The sequence below is a fragment of the Cariama cristata genome, unplaced genomic scaffold (genome assembly GCF_000690535.1).
Source record: "Cariama cristata isolate BGI_N322 unplaced genomic scaffold, ASM69053v1 scaffold10111, whole genome shotgun sequence".
Taxonomy (NCBI): Eukaryota; Metazoa; Chordata; class Aves; order Cariamiformes; family Cariamidae; genus Cariama; species Cariama cristata.
The window spans coordinates 26,989-43,762 of NW_009599824.1; the positions used below are offsets into that span (position 1 = coordinate 26,989).

The 16,774-nt window shown below is 42.2% G+C and overlaps 1 protein-coding gene across 1 annotated transcript in view; it reads left to right on the top strand.

The window, feature by feature from the left end:
- DDRGK1 (DDRGK domain containing 1) overlaps positions 1–11,419 on the top strand; it is a gene marked incomplete at its 5' end in the record, with an annotated part of 32,461 nt that extends 21,042 nt beyond the window's left edge. Inside the window, 5 exons of the mRNA XM_009709812.1 lie at positions 1,312–1,434; positions 3,584–3,622; positions 8,142–8,198; positions 9,789–9,837; positions 11,160–11,419. Coding sequence (XP_009708114.1) covers positions 1,312–1,434; positions 3,584–3,622; positions 8,142–8,198; positions 9,789–9,837; positions 11,160–11,332 — 441 coding nt within the window. The remainder of the gene's footprint in view (positions 1–1,311; positions 1,435–3,583; positions 3,623–8,141; positions 8,199–9,788; positions 9,838–11,159) is intronic.
- Positions 11,420–16,774: the final 5,355 nt, after the last annotated feature.

Sequence of the window (16,774 nt, forward strand, 5' to 3'; positions counted from 1 at the left end):
CTTCCTGTCTTAATGGAACAAGTGTTTGCTTTCCAGCCATTTGAGGAAGCAATTACCGTATTAGTGTCAGAGATGCAGCATGGCAAACATTTAGAAATCAATATAGTTGTTCTTTAAGAGATCAATTTGTGTGCTAATAGTAAAGGAATGCCCTGAGATTGTAACTGAAATTTGAAGAACTCGTCTTTCTAAGTTTTGATCAAGCCTTTGCAGTGTGATAGCAACCAGAGACCAGTTAAATTGGAATCTCACTGTACCAGGTGCTGTACAAACATAAATTTCGCTGTGGAAGACACTGTTCTGTAAGGAAACATTTTTCTTCTGTGAGAAGTTACATGTGTAAAGTGTTTTGGAGAAGAGCAAAACAAATTTTCAAAGAAAATCATGGAAAGCTGTAGATTTATGAGTTCGCAGTAAAAACCTGTTCTTATTTGAAACATTTTTCAAGTAATCTATCACATTCCAAAACTTTTAATCACAGTTTTGCTTTGTGAATGTGCAACCTTTGTATATAACCTAGTATGCTTCACCATTTCACTGATGTCGGGCTTGGAGTTTTCTGGGTTGGCATTATTTATGTGGGTTTTTTTTTTTTTAGACTTTAACATTTCTTTCAGGGTAGGTAACTGAAAGTATTTTTATTGCAAATAACTAAAAGCAGAGCCTTTAGGTTTTGGTTAACAATCAAACATGTAAAAAAAAAACCCTTTTTTAATACAATCATACCTTGTCCTCTATGCCTAAAATACTTTGTATAGTTCTTTATATTCCATGTAGGCATAGTTTGCTTGTATGTCATGAGAAAGAGATTTTACTTGAAACTTTTACAGGCCAGCTTGTTCTCACACACAGGTGGACACCAGTGATTCTTTGTGATCGCTCCCAATGTACACTAGTGCATGTCAGAACAGAATTGGGGCCAGTTACTGAAAATGTGGATGTTGCATCAAAGTACAGTTAGGGGCAGGGACTTCCTGTCACGGGATCTGCAGAAGAAATATATTCATGCAAATTAAGCAAGCAGGTCACTATATAAGAGTGATTTTTGTCCCCTGTGCCAGATCTGTTAAGAACCAGCCTAGGAGTATTGTGTGCAAGCTTACACTACCATGTGAGATGGTTACTACCTTAAGGATGGCTTGTGTAAATTAATGATGCCATCACGGGAGAACTTAGACTCATTTCAGAAAACTTTTATCTGCTGTCTGTCCTAGTAAAACCAGACTACAGATAAAGAAGATGCTACTTAACTTAAAACTAAACTTGATCTGGGGAGGGGTGAACTGACCACTTGTCGTCTTTTCTGTCCAGGAAGAGGAGAAAAGGAAGGCAAAGGAAGAAGAGGAGAAGAGAGAGTATGAAGAGTACCTGAAGCTGAAGGAGAGTTTTATAGTTGAAGAGGAAGGGGTTGAAGAATCAATGACGGAGGAAGAGGTATGTATGTTAGTCTCTTACTGCAGTTTCCTTTATCTTTGTTAGACTCAGATTGCCCTTACTGCATTCAGTCTCGTGTAAAATGAACTTGAAAGTAGGAGTCAGCCAAATGTTTTTGCTTGCCAAAGCTAAATTGTGTATATGGCACAGCTTAACCTGGAGTATTTCCTGGGGATTGCTACAGGTCCTCATACCAGGCGCTCCTACGAGTTAGTTTAGAGTGCTAAGGCAAATGCGTATCAGTGGAAACGAGTTCTCTCCTCCCTTCATCTCCCTTTACTGTCGTCAGCCCTGCCCTACCCATATACAGTGGGCCAGATGAAAGTGAGGCTAAATTTGGAGTTTGGTAGTGCCCACATATCTCGGGGGGAATTGCTTGGTTTTGGTTTTATTTTCTAGAGCTTCTGTGAAATCAAATGAAAAACCAAGTTCTTCTCTTAAAAGGCTTCTGTTAAGAGAATTCACAGGACGCAACCTAGGTGCTTGTGGGTTGTACGCTGGAAAACTCTGCATTCAGTGTTGCAAATGATTGCTACTGATAGTATGTCAAACTCGTGCATAACGTTCTAGCATGCTCCTCCTGTGGCTGCCTGCAGACGCGCTGCTGGGGATGGTGGTTGAAATGTGATACTTGACATAATATTACAGCAAACTTGAAAAAGTTCCACTGTTGTGGGAGGCAGTGTTCTTAATCTTCTGCTGAAAACCTGTTAGACTGATTTTAATTGCTATCAAATACTGAAATTGCTCTTGGGTTGTAGGTGCCAAATTTGAGCTGTCCAATGCATTTCATGATAAGTATTTTTTTCAGGGCTGTGTGTGCATTTGCTCTTCTGCTAAAGCAACCCTGTTGAATTAAATGGATTTGTCTTTAGCGTGACTGAGCGAGGCTTTGGGCTGAGGAGTTTGTAATGAGTCAACACGACATTCGTCACAAGTTCTCACTATGGACCCCTTCCCATTAAGATAAATTCTTCCATCATGCCAGGATTAACACCAAGAGAAGTTGTATCTGGTGATGGGGAATTTCCTAAGATGCAGGGAACAGCAAAATGCATACTTTCAATTCAGAGTTCCTTCAAAAATGTGTGTCCTGTTAGAAGATCAGATCATACCTAAATATTAAATTGTTCCTCTTTAGACACCCTGTAAAGGTAGAATGTGTTTATTGTCTGTGTTCCTACAGCTGCCTGTCAAGATGAAATTAATCTTTCTATATGTGGGAACAGAGAAGGGTGTTCCTCACTCAAAAGAGCTTGACAGGCAGTTGATGATGCCTGGATCTCAGTATAAGATATCTTTGGTAGGAGTGGGGAGATTGAACTTTCATATTAGGCAATTTGCAAGTAACCTTCAGAAACCATCATAGGTACACAGCTGTTTGGAGACACCAGCCTTGCAGAAATGGCAAGCCACCCTTCTGCCATGTGATGGATAATGTACTGAAGCGGTTTAGTATCCTCTTACAATAGCTGAGTCTGCCTTGTGTTGTTGAGGCTAGCCTGCTGAAACTCATGCTGAAAATTGAGTTCCTGAGTCTAGAGCTAAGCAGTTAATTACGGCTGATTGATTTCCAGGGTTGCGGAGTAATTTGATCTCCTGTTACCTTAAACGCGCATTGTTTGCATTGCCTTTGAAAATTGAGCCACTTAATTTAAAATGCCGGATTTCAGGTGCATAGCTTTGAAAACGGCTTGAGCTTCCACATGTGTTGCGCAGCTGCATGCTACACTTGACCATCTGCATGAGCCGTCTCCTGAATCACTCTGTACTTCACCTCTGTACAGAACGTCCTCTGTGTCTGGTTGTAACTTAATACACAATGCACAAACTCACCCAGATGTGGTTATTTCAGGGTATAGATCTTGTGAAGAATAAAAGATTCCATGATTTCCTTTCAGAAAACATTTAAACACAAATTATACTTGAGCCATATTCTGTCTTAGAAAATACCTATCATAAATTCCTTGTTAAGATTAAACCTAGATACTTATTTTTTTTCCCAGTTCATTATCTCTGTCAATGTGTATGTTTAAAACTTAGGAAGCATGCAAGCTAAACGCTTTCATAGTATTTGTACTTAGCAAGTTTGCAATGCATTCAATGTTCATGAGTTTAAAATAACAATTGTTTTCCTTGCTGTATCCAGTCTCGCAGCTTTCTAATGGAATTTCTTGAATACGTTAAGGTAAGCTACCACTGGTCTTTCTCCTTTTTCCATACCTGTTAGATTGTGTAAAATACCTTGTTCAAAGAGCTGAGTTGCAGAAAGCAAGGGAAATTTTTACTTCCTCTTTGACTTACTTAAGTATTCAATAAGTAACAAAAGTGATTCCTTAGATAAAGCCTGCATTATTTACTTAAGCATGCACGAGCATGTCCGTTGTCGTTAAAATGGTTTGTAATTATAGCTCTGTCTTGGCTTTTGGGGGCAGGATTGTAGCTATTACCCTCTTTCATAAGGATAGGCGTTATAAACTCTGCACCTGGTGGATCACCCTCAGAGTTTATGAACAGCAGTGTTTGCTGTTGATTGGGATTTGGGACAATTCAGACTTTTTTTTGTGAACATCAGCTACTGATTTAGAAAACAATCTCTACATCTCAGCTCAGCGTGAATGAGAATTGCTGTACCAGCATGTGGCCTGCATGCAGGATGTGTTTGTGTCTGAAACACTGGCATTGTGAAGGTCAATCCAACTTTTCATGTGATTTCTTTTCTTGTTTTTATCTGTGCAATTTGCAATGTTGTCTTAATGTTTGGAAGGGGTATATAAGAAGATCATGTGTTTTTAACAGGGTGTGTTAGTCTCCCTTTCATGATATTGTATTGTTGGTTATTTAAAACCTGTGGTGTGTTCATGAGGATTTCCACTTCTGATCTGTAAGGACAAATGCTTCTTTCTCTACTATTGGTATATCAAAGGTCAAATGCATTTTTCTACTCTAACAATATTATGCCAAACTTCTGTCCTGATTAATGCCTTTCCTCCTTTACTGGAAACTGGATTCTTATCTGACAATGTATGGCATGTGTTTGAAAGGCTTTATTAATAAGCAAATCACTTGCATATTTAGCTACCTCCTAATCATTTTGTTAATCCAGAATCTCCCATTCTGGTCCAGTTTTGCGTGTCCATTGTCTCAGCAAAACCCTGGACTTAGAAACAGATCTGTCTCATGGGTAACTCTCCGCAAGGAGTCAATTTGAGTGATTGCCATGCAAGTTTGAACAACGGCTCGATCCTTCTAGAGTCGCTGCAAAGCTACAGTGCGAGCATCTTTTGCTGTGCTGCTCTCTGCCTCCTGTGTCACTGGCACTTTCAGTGGTATATCTCACTGCCATCGGGCCACAGTGAGAGAGGCTGCTAGGTTTGCATCTGTCAAGTGCTTGCTGATCAACGGGATCTCTGGGGGGGTCATTTGGAAATGTCTAAGCTAGTAGCACTCGGACTTAGGACTTACCTTCATTGCCGCAGCCCAAATGAAAATAGCCCCTCTTCAGTAACCAAGTCCCTGGCATAAGCCAGTCAGCTCTGAGCAGAAGCACCACCAAAAGCGGATGAGACAACTGAGAATAGATTTAAACAACAAGTTTAAAGAGCCTAAGTGAAACCATGGAGTGAAGATGAACCATCAGATAGCGCATTTCATTTTGCAGCCATGCAACAATTTCAATATTCTGTTTTCCACAGAAGCCGCAGAGATTTCTTTGAAAGGGAGGGGAACTTTGAAAGGGCCGTGTCTGTTAAGACCACCCTCTGTTTCAATTACTGTCGGTGGAAGTGAACTACATGGTACGATGTGATCCCAGTTCACCTGTTCCCATCTAAGGCTTTCAAGATACAGCCAAGCTTTGAATTAAGAAAAATGTGCTGTTCTTTATCCTCGGGCAGCTTGTTTATCAATAACAGTAGGTAGAACGATAGGATATTTCAATGTCCCTTGGGATCTTCCGTGAAAATTGGGAGGGTTTCCAAGGGATTAACATGGTAGGGTCTGATTCTGCACGTTGCCCTGGTGGTTGTGATGGATGGAACAGATTAGTCACAAACTCTCAGTTCAGTGTTTAAGCACATATGTATAGTTTTATATTAGTCACTTCTACTTGACGTCAGAGAAATTAAGCATGGGCTGAAAACCTAATTCAGAAGTGCTTCGACACCTGATTTCCTATGTAGAGATGAGTTGCAGAACTGGGACATTGCTTTCTTTTACAAGTTTTAGTATTTTTTTTTTTAATCTTGAAAGTATGCTTAATATATAGATTATGTATTGCTCTCATCTTCTGTTCTGCTCACAGAAACTGTTGACTTATATCAAGAAGCAGTGCTAAGCTGCTAATAGCTGTCTGAAAAACACATAAATTTAAGGCAGCTGGCATTTTTTAAAAATAAAATTTAATTTAGCTCTTCTGCTGAATAACTTACTTTACTGATATAATTGACTGGAGATAGCTCACCCCATGTTTCATTCCTCAGAGTGTTTGAAATAAAATGTGGCCTCTCTTCTCCAGCTCTGCCTCGTGGGATTGTTTTAAATGGAATTTTTCTTAAAGGCACCGAAAGGATTGACGCTCCCTGATTCTGCTTTTCTGAAAGCTGAGCATCTCCCTTCCTTTGGGGGTTTCGTAGTAGCCCCGCAACTGCAATGTCACCACGTTACACCTCAGGCGGTGGCATTGTCTCTGCTGCCGTTGCAATCCTGTGCGTTCCCTTCTTGCGGTGGCCGGTCCTCACGTTACAGACTTGACTCCTCTGCTCTCAGAGGAGCAAAATAACCAATTCTTAATGGGAGCCTTAGGGTTTTACTTAGCAGTGCTGTAGCTGCACGACACACCTTACAGACCAGCTCTGTAGGCTCTCTGAGCGCTTCCAAAAATTAATAATGAAGTTAAAGAGGGGCTGAGCTGTTCCCTTGCTGTGCAGCACTAGCTCTGTTGGCCCAGGGAAATAGGAGCCTGCGCTCTGCCCATCACACTGCGCTCACCCAGCCTGACGGTGTATCACTGAATACATCTGAATTACAGCCAGTGAATTGAAACAGCAAACTACATTTGAAAGGGATAGCGAAAGATTCGGAGGCTTTACCCCTTCCTGTTTTTTCTTTAAGAAAAATGAGGCTTAGAAGCTAAAGAAAAAAAAATTCCTACTCATCTTAATCCTGAGAGCTCTTGCTCTGTTTCATCCCTTGCTGAGGACAGCAGCAGAATCGCACCTAAAATTAAATAAATTCAGTAAGATGTGGATGTGCATGTGTTGCTCTATGAAAGTTAAGCCTGTCTCTAAAACATGAAGCATGTGGTGAAGTGTTTTGTTTGCTTGGTACCTTACAATGTCGTTGTATTTCAGTGTGTGTGTGGGATACATCCTAATTCCACCCCACCTTCTGGGCTGTTATTCACAGCAGGATCTATCTTGGAAAGCTTCCACTAAACTTGGTCATTAAGGGTGAATATCTTTAAGTGAAGGTTTAAATCCTGTTTTTCTTGTTTATGTGGATTTGCACGCCTGCACCCCCCCCATCCCCCCCATCCCTTTAAAAGAAGATGTGACGAATCTTGGCAGTTCCCAGCTCTGAGAACTGAATTCCATGGACTGGTTCCAATTCCATGCGTTCAGTCCATGGTATTCAGTTCTCTAGCTTGGCTGCATCGAACTTCACAACTACTAAGTCTGTGTGTGGCGCTTGTGATCTCAACATCAGAAACAAATGTATTTATTGTCCGAAGCACTGCATCTGATAACGTAGATGTAGCTCTGGTGGCCGTACATATGTGGCTCTTAGGAATGCAGTCCAGAATGTTAACTGAACAGTTTTCCAAAAGTTTTATATTTTCCAAGCTCCTTACAAACAGTGCATCCTTTTACTGCATCTAAACAGATGAGTTTCTAAAACTTTTGCAGATAAGAAAACAGGAACCAAGTAGCTCCAGACGAGTGCACCAGGTGTCTTCTTTGTAATTCTCTGGAGCTACAGAGAAACATAAAACCAGATGTGAGCAGCGGTGACTGTGTCCTGACTGAGAGAGGCTGCAGAAAGAATCTCTTGTCAAAAGCAAAATGAAAATTTGCAGTTCCTGCTTCTGCCTTTGTTGTCAGAGATCATAACGCTGCCTGTGCTGGAGCGTGCTAGCAGTACACTTCCAACACTGATGATTTTAAGAAGGTGTTCACTTGCTTAGGAAGATTATTCTGGCGTTAATACACATGACATTAGTAAAACAGACTAAAGCGCTTAATGCTGCCAGTCTTGTCTGGATTTTTATGTATGCGCTGATATGTACCACTGATCATTTTAAAATGTACTTTGAAACATCTCTCAAACAAAAAGGGATCTTGCTAAAGCCTGCTGGAAATTGAAGGTAGCAGTTGGGAAACTCAGGTGGCAGGGAGAAGAGAGCCATGGCTGTTTATTGTGCTTGTGCTCGTCCTGGCCTCCTAATGTTAAGAGAAGGTTCAGGATGAACACTGGCAAATGTGTTTGAGTCTTCACTTAAGTGGGTCAGAGCATTCGGTCTTTCCACATTTACTGATTTAAGTAACTTAAGTTAGAGGTTTTTTGTCAGAGAAAAGTGCTTATTAGGAAAAGTTAGTTAGAATGACAGGTTCTACTTTGTCTATTAAATGCATTTTTGTATAAAAGGAAAAGAAATATGCTAACCCTCTAATTCATCAGCTGCATTTAACTCTTGTTTGTTTCCGTAGAAAACAAAGGTAATCCAGCTGGAGGACTTGGCTTCACATTTGGGTTTAAGAACGCAGGTAAGTACTAACTTTCGGGGTGCAAGTACAAGCAATTAGTTTAAAAGGACAGGAGAGAAAGTGGGTAAATCCAGGTAACATCTATGCAAGTGTCTCAGCGTTACTGAAAATGCTTGGATTTTGGTGAAGACCAGCAAAGTCAGCTCTAAAAAGGTGGCCATTCGTCCAAGTACCAGCCAGGCAGTGAAGAATTGTTGGTGTACAAGATTGTTTCAGTGAAAAGTGCTCAGCCTGTCTCTCGCACAGCTGCCTGTTGGCTAATGGATCCTACAGTGTTTGCAAATGTAGTAATAGAGCAATTCAGTGTACTTGGGAATGAAAAGCAGAGCTAGAAGCAAATTCAGACACTGCCTACATAATTGGACAATGTTGTTATGTTTGCAGATGATCGATAGATGAGGTGTTTTGCTCCAATTGCATGTGTATTCTTAGAATGTTTAAGAATTGGTATCTTCTGGTGCGCTGCTGAAGAAAATTGTCCCTCTCAGCACCATATAAGCCTGTCCAAGTGAGCTCATGGTGTGATATCTGTACTTTTTTTTTTCCCTCTGTCCTTTTTCTGTTCTCTAAACATTTTATGTTTTGACTCTCAAGAATAGTCATGGCTTGGTTTATTTTAATTGGAGCACATTTGACATCTATTTCTAAGTGACCAGTGTTTTCTGTTGTGCTGTAGCTAATCTGATCTTGGAGTGCCCCTTCTCAGCAGCTTACAGTGCTCTAAGTCCAGGCTGCTGTGCTCCTGCCTCTCTCTTAAACCAGAACTTCATTTAAGCATGCAGTGAGTCAGTTAAGGGAATTTATCTCGTTGAAATCTAAACTATAATTTGCTTCTGCAGTCACATAAATACAAGAAAGGGAGAGAGGCAGAACTGTGGAAACCAAGGCTCAGCCACTTCAGGGAAGTTGTTCAGTCCCCATCCCTGGAGGTATTTAAAAGATGAGTAGATGTGGTGCTCAGGGACATGGTTTAGTGGTGGGCTTGGCAGTGCTACGTTAACGGTTGGACTCGATGATCTTAAAGGTCTTTTCCAACCTAAATGATTCTATGATTCTAGCTTAAAGTGTAGTGGAACTGCATGTTTGAAGTAACTATAGAGTTAACCCAGCAATAAATTCAACAAGTTGTTGCTTTGGATTGGTAAAAGAGGTTTCCTCTTAAATGGAGCAGGAAAACGTATAAGAAGCTCTGGAATGTATTGAGTGTAGCCAGGTTCTTGGAGAAGCACCTCAGTGTACTTCGTGGGACTTGCGTGTTGCTTTGGCACTATACAGCCTTTCCCTGGAAAGATTTCTATAACCATCCCCCATTCCTTGAAACAACCAGGTAACTTAGCAATAAAAGTCTCTTTTGGGGGTAGGGAAATTATTTGAACACCCCAAAATGCAAAAGCTTACTTCATCCTCCTAAGACCAAAGGGCTTATTGCATCTGTCTGTGTGGAAATACTGATGTGTGTCCTTCACTGAAGTCTTTAACACTGAGAAATTAAATGTAAGCCTCCATCTGTAGTTTATCTGAACATGTGAAATGTTTTTTGCCTCCCTCTTGATGAGTTGAGTTTGTTATTCCTTTTTCTCTTCTGAACAGGATGCGATTAACAGAATCCAGGACCTGATGGCAGATGGCACTCTAACAGGTGACAGCCAAAACACCAAGGGGACTTTATTGCAGCTGTTAAATAGGTGGTGCAGAAATTGCCTTCACTATGGTAGAGAGAGACTTCCAGTGTAATTTCTGTTTTAAACTGTGCAGGATCCTAGGAGGACTTGATTAATAGATATTTTTATTATCCCTGCTTCAGCTGCCATGAAATTACTGTTTAAAGCACGACGGGATGCGATTGCCTCTATGACACCTTATACAGAGGTGTGGGGGGGTGAATGTCCACAACAGTTCAGGAACCAGCACAAGGCTTCTGCATGTTGACTGAGCCCTGCTGAAGGCCTGAAGGGATTGCTGAGCAACCAGCTGCAAATAATGTCTTCTGAAATCTGAATTTGAATCTCTTGGATGTTTTGGGGTAGTTTGCAAGCCTGTTGTAAAGGTGCTGTGGCTAAAGCCAGGCCTGGGTTATGGCACGCTGTGGGAGAAGCAAACATCCCAGAGCGCTCCAGGATGTTGTAGTAAGTGAAGTGCTTGTTCCTAGCCATGTATGCACGCAATTAAAGTCAGAATGTAAGCTGAGACTAAGCATGTGGGTAGCTCCCTGTCTGAACAAGTCTGTTTTATTGCTGGGCAGTCTTTTTCTTTCCGAGGATGAAGTAGTGCCAATGCAAACATTTATTTTCCTGATACCGTGGTCATGACTGGGAAACACCTATCTTGCTGTGTACACGTGGATACCCATTCAAATGACCTAAAAGTGTTCTGTATCAAAGCGTAAGGATGTGTACTGTGCTGGCTATGTCTGTGGCCTAACAGGTGTGCCAGTGAGGCACCCTGCCTCGCATTTGGTCCTGTAAAAGCATTCAGAACAGAGAGATCGATTCTCGCTCTTGACGGAGCAGCTGAAATATGGAAATTGAGCTTCATTCCCTTTTAGAGGGTAAGTTAGAATGGCTGAGCTGGGCCCTGCAGGAGCTTTGAATCATGTCCTGGCCCCTGCTCCTGCTCTGCCTTTCTCCACCAGCTGCCTGGGCCCAGAAGATCAGCACCAAAACTACGTCCCTGAAGTAGCTGCTGTGGTACTCCCAGCTAGCTGCGCACAATGAAAAGAATGTGTTACTTTGAACGAAATTAGTCTTACCAAGGCACTCGGCTATTGTCATAGCCCTGCTCAGAGACCTAACAGCAGAGAGGAGATAAAAGCCTGACTGCTTGCACGTTGTTCTGCCTGCCCTAGATACGAAGTGCAGCCTCAGCAGTTTGCACGTCCCTTCCAAAAGAAGTGACTGATGTCTGTCAGGAAGTGAGAGGAGCCAAAGTGCTGACTTCAGGGTCCTTTCTTTCCCCCTGTAGGTGTGATTGATGACAGAGGAAAGTTCATCTACATCACTCCAGAGGAGATGGCTGCTGTGGCTCAGTACATCAAACAGAGAGGACGAGTCTCCATCGCAGAGCTGGCCCGTGCAAGCAATTCCCTGATCAACCTCCAACCTGACAGCCGAGCTGTTGCTCCAACTGTGGCATGAAATTGTGGCGTGAGAAAAACACAGCAGGAGCTTAACCTTTTAATGAATAAGCCACATAATTAAAAACAAACAAGAACCCCTCTAGTCCATTCACAATGCTTGAAGATGTCCTGTCTTCTCTTGCTCTTTTTAAGTGAGCATCAGCTGCAAGACTTCATCAAAAGTGTTGCTTTTCATTCTGTTAGAGCTGGTATAAAATAGGACAGTCGTTTGTACAAGAGGCTAGCCAAGAACTGGGGACTAAAACTCTCTGCTGCACCCCAGGAGTATCAGTAATTTATACATGGTTACTTTAACTTGGCAGTCAGTCTCATGTGACTATCCCCAAACTTTTTATTGTTTCCAGATTCTGGTATCCGTGTCGAATATATTTGGTTTAGATGGCATTCAGAATTCTCCAGGCTTACTCTGCACTTACGGAGCTGTGTAACTTCGTGGCAATGACACATACAGCCTAGAATAATAGGTGTGTAGGGGTGAGACTTGCGGATTTTGTCTTCTGTATCAACACTGGAAGGACAGAGGAAAAAGATAATACTGCAAGTGTGTCTTTGTTCCTACTGAAATATATACTGAAACTCTAGACTTGCTATGTTGTGAGAACTTCCAGAGGTTATTTCAGAAAACCTTTGCTATATAAACATGTTTTGCTTGGTTTATATAATGTAAAACGTTCACTCGCGGCCAAACTGCGTTACTTTTCTGTAGCCAAGAGACAGAAACACCTCCAGGGAAAGGCTAACTCGCCTCATTTATTGTGCAGGCCAATTCTGCTGATACCAACCAGATCCTGATGATTCATCCTTTGAAATAAGAGCCAGCTCAGTGTGTCTGAAGGCCTCAGACACCCCTGCCCCACGGCCTTTGTTTTCTGGATGTTTGGGCGGTTTTTTAAACAAAAAATTCAGGCACTATGAGTCATGCAATTAATGTTACAAGTAAATGATTATTAATATATTAATTGTAGGGGTCAGTATATTTCCTGCATAAGAATATTTATTTTTTTAACAGCCTAATTGATGCTTTGTTAATTCTGCTTTCTGAATTCAACGGAATCTATGTGGATATACCGTAATTGGGGAGGGCAAGGGGGACTGGTTTTGTCTCTGCCAAACTTAGAGATAACTCTAGTAGACTAAAAGCTGTGTTATCAGTGAGGTGAGATAGCAAAAAAAACAATGGAAGGAAGCATATTTCCTTTTTAATCTATGCGCTACCGCTGAATGTGATAGTCTGCAGGAGCGCCGAGTTACAGTGCAGCACCACATGTTGATGTGAAAGACCGGTATGTCGTTACTGTGTTGCACAACGATAACCAGCAGAGAGATTACTTGAGATTTGAGGCTTGTAAAGTCTCTTAATTATTCAAAATTTGATTTTTGCCATGATTTTTTTTAACCTATTCTTGTAATAAAATAAACAATATTGAAAGAATTGCGGACATTTGTATCAGAGTTTTTGGTTTTTTTTCAATGTGTTAAAGGATTTTATGGGATAAAAGAGCCAGCTAGCAGTGCCGTAGCCTCCAGCGTGCCAGTCAGAGACCAGAGGTATTCCACTAAATCCACATAAATCACTCCAAAGTACACTCAGTTTCTGTGAACGTAACAAATAACACCACGTCTGCTGTGCAGTGCAAGCTTGCTTCTGCTCTGCTTGTACAACTGTGCCAGCAAAACTGCCCCGCCACTTTAGCATGGGCCAGCTGCCTGCCGAGAATGGTGTGTGCAATCTCCTTTTACACACCTCTCTATCTTCGCTCGGACAAGATTTGTGTCTCGGAATACAAAAATAATTCAGACCGTTTCATTACTGGAGCGTCACAGGGCTGTGCTAAAGCCAGAAGGGTTGCTTGTGATTCATTGACAGGTTGCAGCAAGACTGAATAAAAGCTGCAGTTTAAAGGAGGTGCTAGGCAAAAGAACATGGTAGCAAAAAAAATTTATTACAAGTGAAATTCACGGTCCGTTAGCGGGCTCTAACAATAACAGGCGCCTCAGAAGCGCCGCTTGCCTAAGCTCCTGTCTCGAGCTCTGGAGTGTTGCTGTATTAAGTGAAGCATCTGAGGCAGACAAAGTAGCCAGACCGAGCCCTTTCATGTGAGATGTGGGTCACTGAACAAGTTTTGTAGATCTTTCTGCGTGTTGTCTGTCATTGTGGGAGACTAGATTTAACCTGTGGGTCCCTCCTAGTAGTGAGCTCGTACCTAACGCTAGGGTTTGGGGGTCTGTGCTTGCTTTCATCCATGATTCTCTATTAGGGATTCCCGGTATTGCATTTTGGACCTGACCCTGGCCGTGCCCTTCCTAAGGTTGTGGAGTTACTGCGTGGAAACTGCCGCACGGGTCTGGTGATGGGTCTTCTGAAGAGCTGATGTCATCCTGCTTAACGGTGTTGTAGTCTCTGACGTCATCAGCCAGGGTAAGATGTGACCGTGTAGCTATGCCAGCAGCTGGAGTGTCCGTTGTAATCCTCTTCCACCATTTCCACTCCTGTTCTTTGCACCCAATTGCACCGTATCGGCGTTCAGGAAAGCTCATTTCACTCTCGTCGTTTTGGGGTGCTTTGTGATCGTCACTGCATGTGACTTGCGAGGCCAGCCACTTCTATGAGCCAGGAAAAAAAAAAATCTAGGTAACAAAAAGTACACGTAGGCTTCTAACTCTTCTGAAAACTTAGGTGGAAGCAAACTGTGCTCTGTCTTGAAGAAATTGTTTCACTTGTTCAGGTTTTCTAGATTGCCTACAGGAGATAAGGACGAACGGGTGTTGGGGTTCTGCCCCACAGGTCCTGTTCAGCCGAATGCCTTGGGGAACAGCCACTACTATTAAGTGGAACTGATATTTCTATTAAAAAGCATTACGATATTTTCTGGGAATCCACTTGCAAAGTCCGAGAAGACAGTTTAAAACCTTGAATACAATTACTTCAAGCCGTTTGGATGGTTTATAAATGAAGCCATTCAAACCTACGCTGCTTCTTAAATTTATGTTCATGTTTTTTCTGTGGAAGGGGAGGGGGGAAGAAATTAAGGGTTATGCCCCCAAAATTATTTCACTGACAGTATTCATAAATGATGCGATAACTCACATTTCATATATCCCAGGGGAAGAGACACCTAACGGGAAGGCAAGTATCCCCACTGGCACTAAATTAGGGGACACCCCTGGGTGTCGTGGCGGAGACGGGGGTGTCCCCAATGTCCTGGATGAGGGTGGGGGCTGAGGATGGTGGCAGAGAGGTGCCATGGTCCATCAACACCCGGGGGTGCTCTCCTCTCCTCCTTCCCCCCTGCTTAAAACCGGCCCTGACCCTCCATTGCAGGGAACCACAGTCCTGCAGGACAGTACGAGATTTGCCTGACTTGTTGGGAGCACTGATCCACCCACTGTGCCTATGGAAAATTTTACGGGGTGAAGCACAAAACGCAGCCACCGCGTTCATCTGTGTCGGCGTGGTCCCTTCCGTCACGTCTGGCACAGTCAGCGATAAAATTCAGGGCAGTAAAATAGCAAATACAGTAAAATAATAAAATACTGGGATGCAATGTAGATTTTGGGTGTTCTGAATTCGTAAAAATTTAAAAGCTCTTCAGTGACTGCTTTCTTGGAGTATCTACCATTTTAAAAACGTAATAAACGCATACTGAAGTTTCTCATAGATATTTTTGCAAGTGAGCGTTGGCTGTTTATAGCTTACCGCTAACAGCCAAGGTACGATGCTCAGCTGAGCTCTACTCGGGCTCTTCACTTAGGGATGATCTGTATGCAAATCCCTCACCAAAATTAGCTTTGGGCAAGGACCCCTACTCCCGCTACCCCTCTGTGTTAGAGATGGGATGCTTTTGGTGTTTTGCTTCCTGCTGCTTTGTCCAATCTACTTTTATCGTTTTTAAGAAGCTGGCTATTACTTGACTTTAAAAAAAAAAAAAATTTAAAAAAATCCCTATTTTCTGTTAAACTTTGCCCATGCATTATGCAGCATTTATCACCGTGTTTTTCCTCTGAACTAGCACAGGAGCTCCCAGGTACTCTGGTTGTACATGGAAGGACTAATAATAATAATTACTAGCTCATTTGAGCGAGCTTGTCCTAATTTTGCCATTCTACCCGAAGGCAAAGGCCAAAAAAATTAGATTGAAAAACCTTGTCTTCATATCACACGAGGTGAGATCTAATCAAGGAAAACTCCAGCTTCTTTTTTCAATGAAAGAATATAGCCTATGTGAAGCATTTACAGGTTATAAAAATACAAAGGCAGCAAATGTCACAACTTTTCATTTGATTTGTTTGTCATATGAGTTTTAGAGCCCAACAGTCTCATGGTTCCCAGGTTTTCTCTGTAACTATGGATACTAGGAACAGATTTGGGTTTTGTTTTTTTTTTTTTGTGGTTGTTTGGGGTTCTTTTTTAATTGATATTCTGTGTTGATCCTTTCAGGAAAACGCTAAATATCACAAGATGGCAGTGAATCACAAAGCTGCGCTGTTGCCCACTGCACAGGAATAGCCACGTTCTGGATTCACGGATTTATATTTTTTTAACCGCCAAAGCAAATTCAGAGCATTAATACCGATCTGTGGCTTGAATGCAGGGATCCCCGCCAAAGCGCTGATATCCAGAGAAGTTTTATGCCTGCAGCACTGTAGGGATCAGACCTTAATTCTTTTCATCTTCTGTGATATTAAAAAAAAAAAAAGTGAAAGTCAAGTAAAACAAAGGAGGGAAAAAAAATCCCCTTCCTGCCCTAAAGACACAGGAACATTTTATGATCTCTCTGGATACATCTGTATTCATCAAATGTGACATTTTCTGTCCCCGGGGACAAGTCATTCGCATCTGTTTACATGGTGAAACAAAGAGTGGCATCAGCTAAACTGCTTTTTGGGAACCATTTTCTGGAGGGTCCTCAGCTGGCCTGGGACAGGACCCTGCAGCAGTGGTGCCCCAGCTTTTTTCAGCCCACCTGGTCCAGATTTGCCTTCTTCACCCATCAGAAAGCTTCTCGTTACAGGGCAGGCTGGTTTGGTGGTGAGCTAGAGGAACAACTCCAAATTTATTTGTTGACCAGTAACCCAATTCATTTCCCTTTTGAGTCAAAGATCTGCACTTCCCTTTCTGACGCCAGCCGAACCCCCCTGACGGAGCTTATCTCCTTCTGAAAGTGCCTGCACAGCTGTTTGATGTTCTCAAAAGTGCTGAGCTTGCACATAACATCAGGACAAACAAGCTTTGCTGACTGCATCCAAAAATCATTGAACTACTGGCCTGACCTGCCCCATCGACAGGGGAGGCTGCACAGAAAACCAGCCCCTAAGAAGAGGAGCTCCAAGGAAAAGTCAGTTTTGGAGACAGGTCATTACTTGGAAGCCAGCTAGGCTGTGCTCAAGGATGCTCAGCTGAGGATCTGACCCAGAAATCCAATCGGATGCCTTATTATTT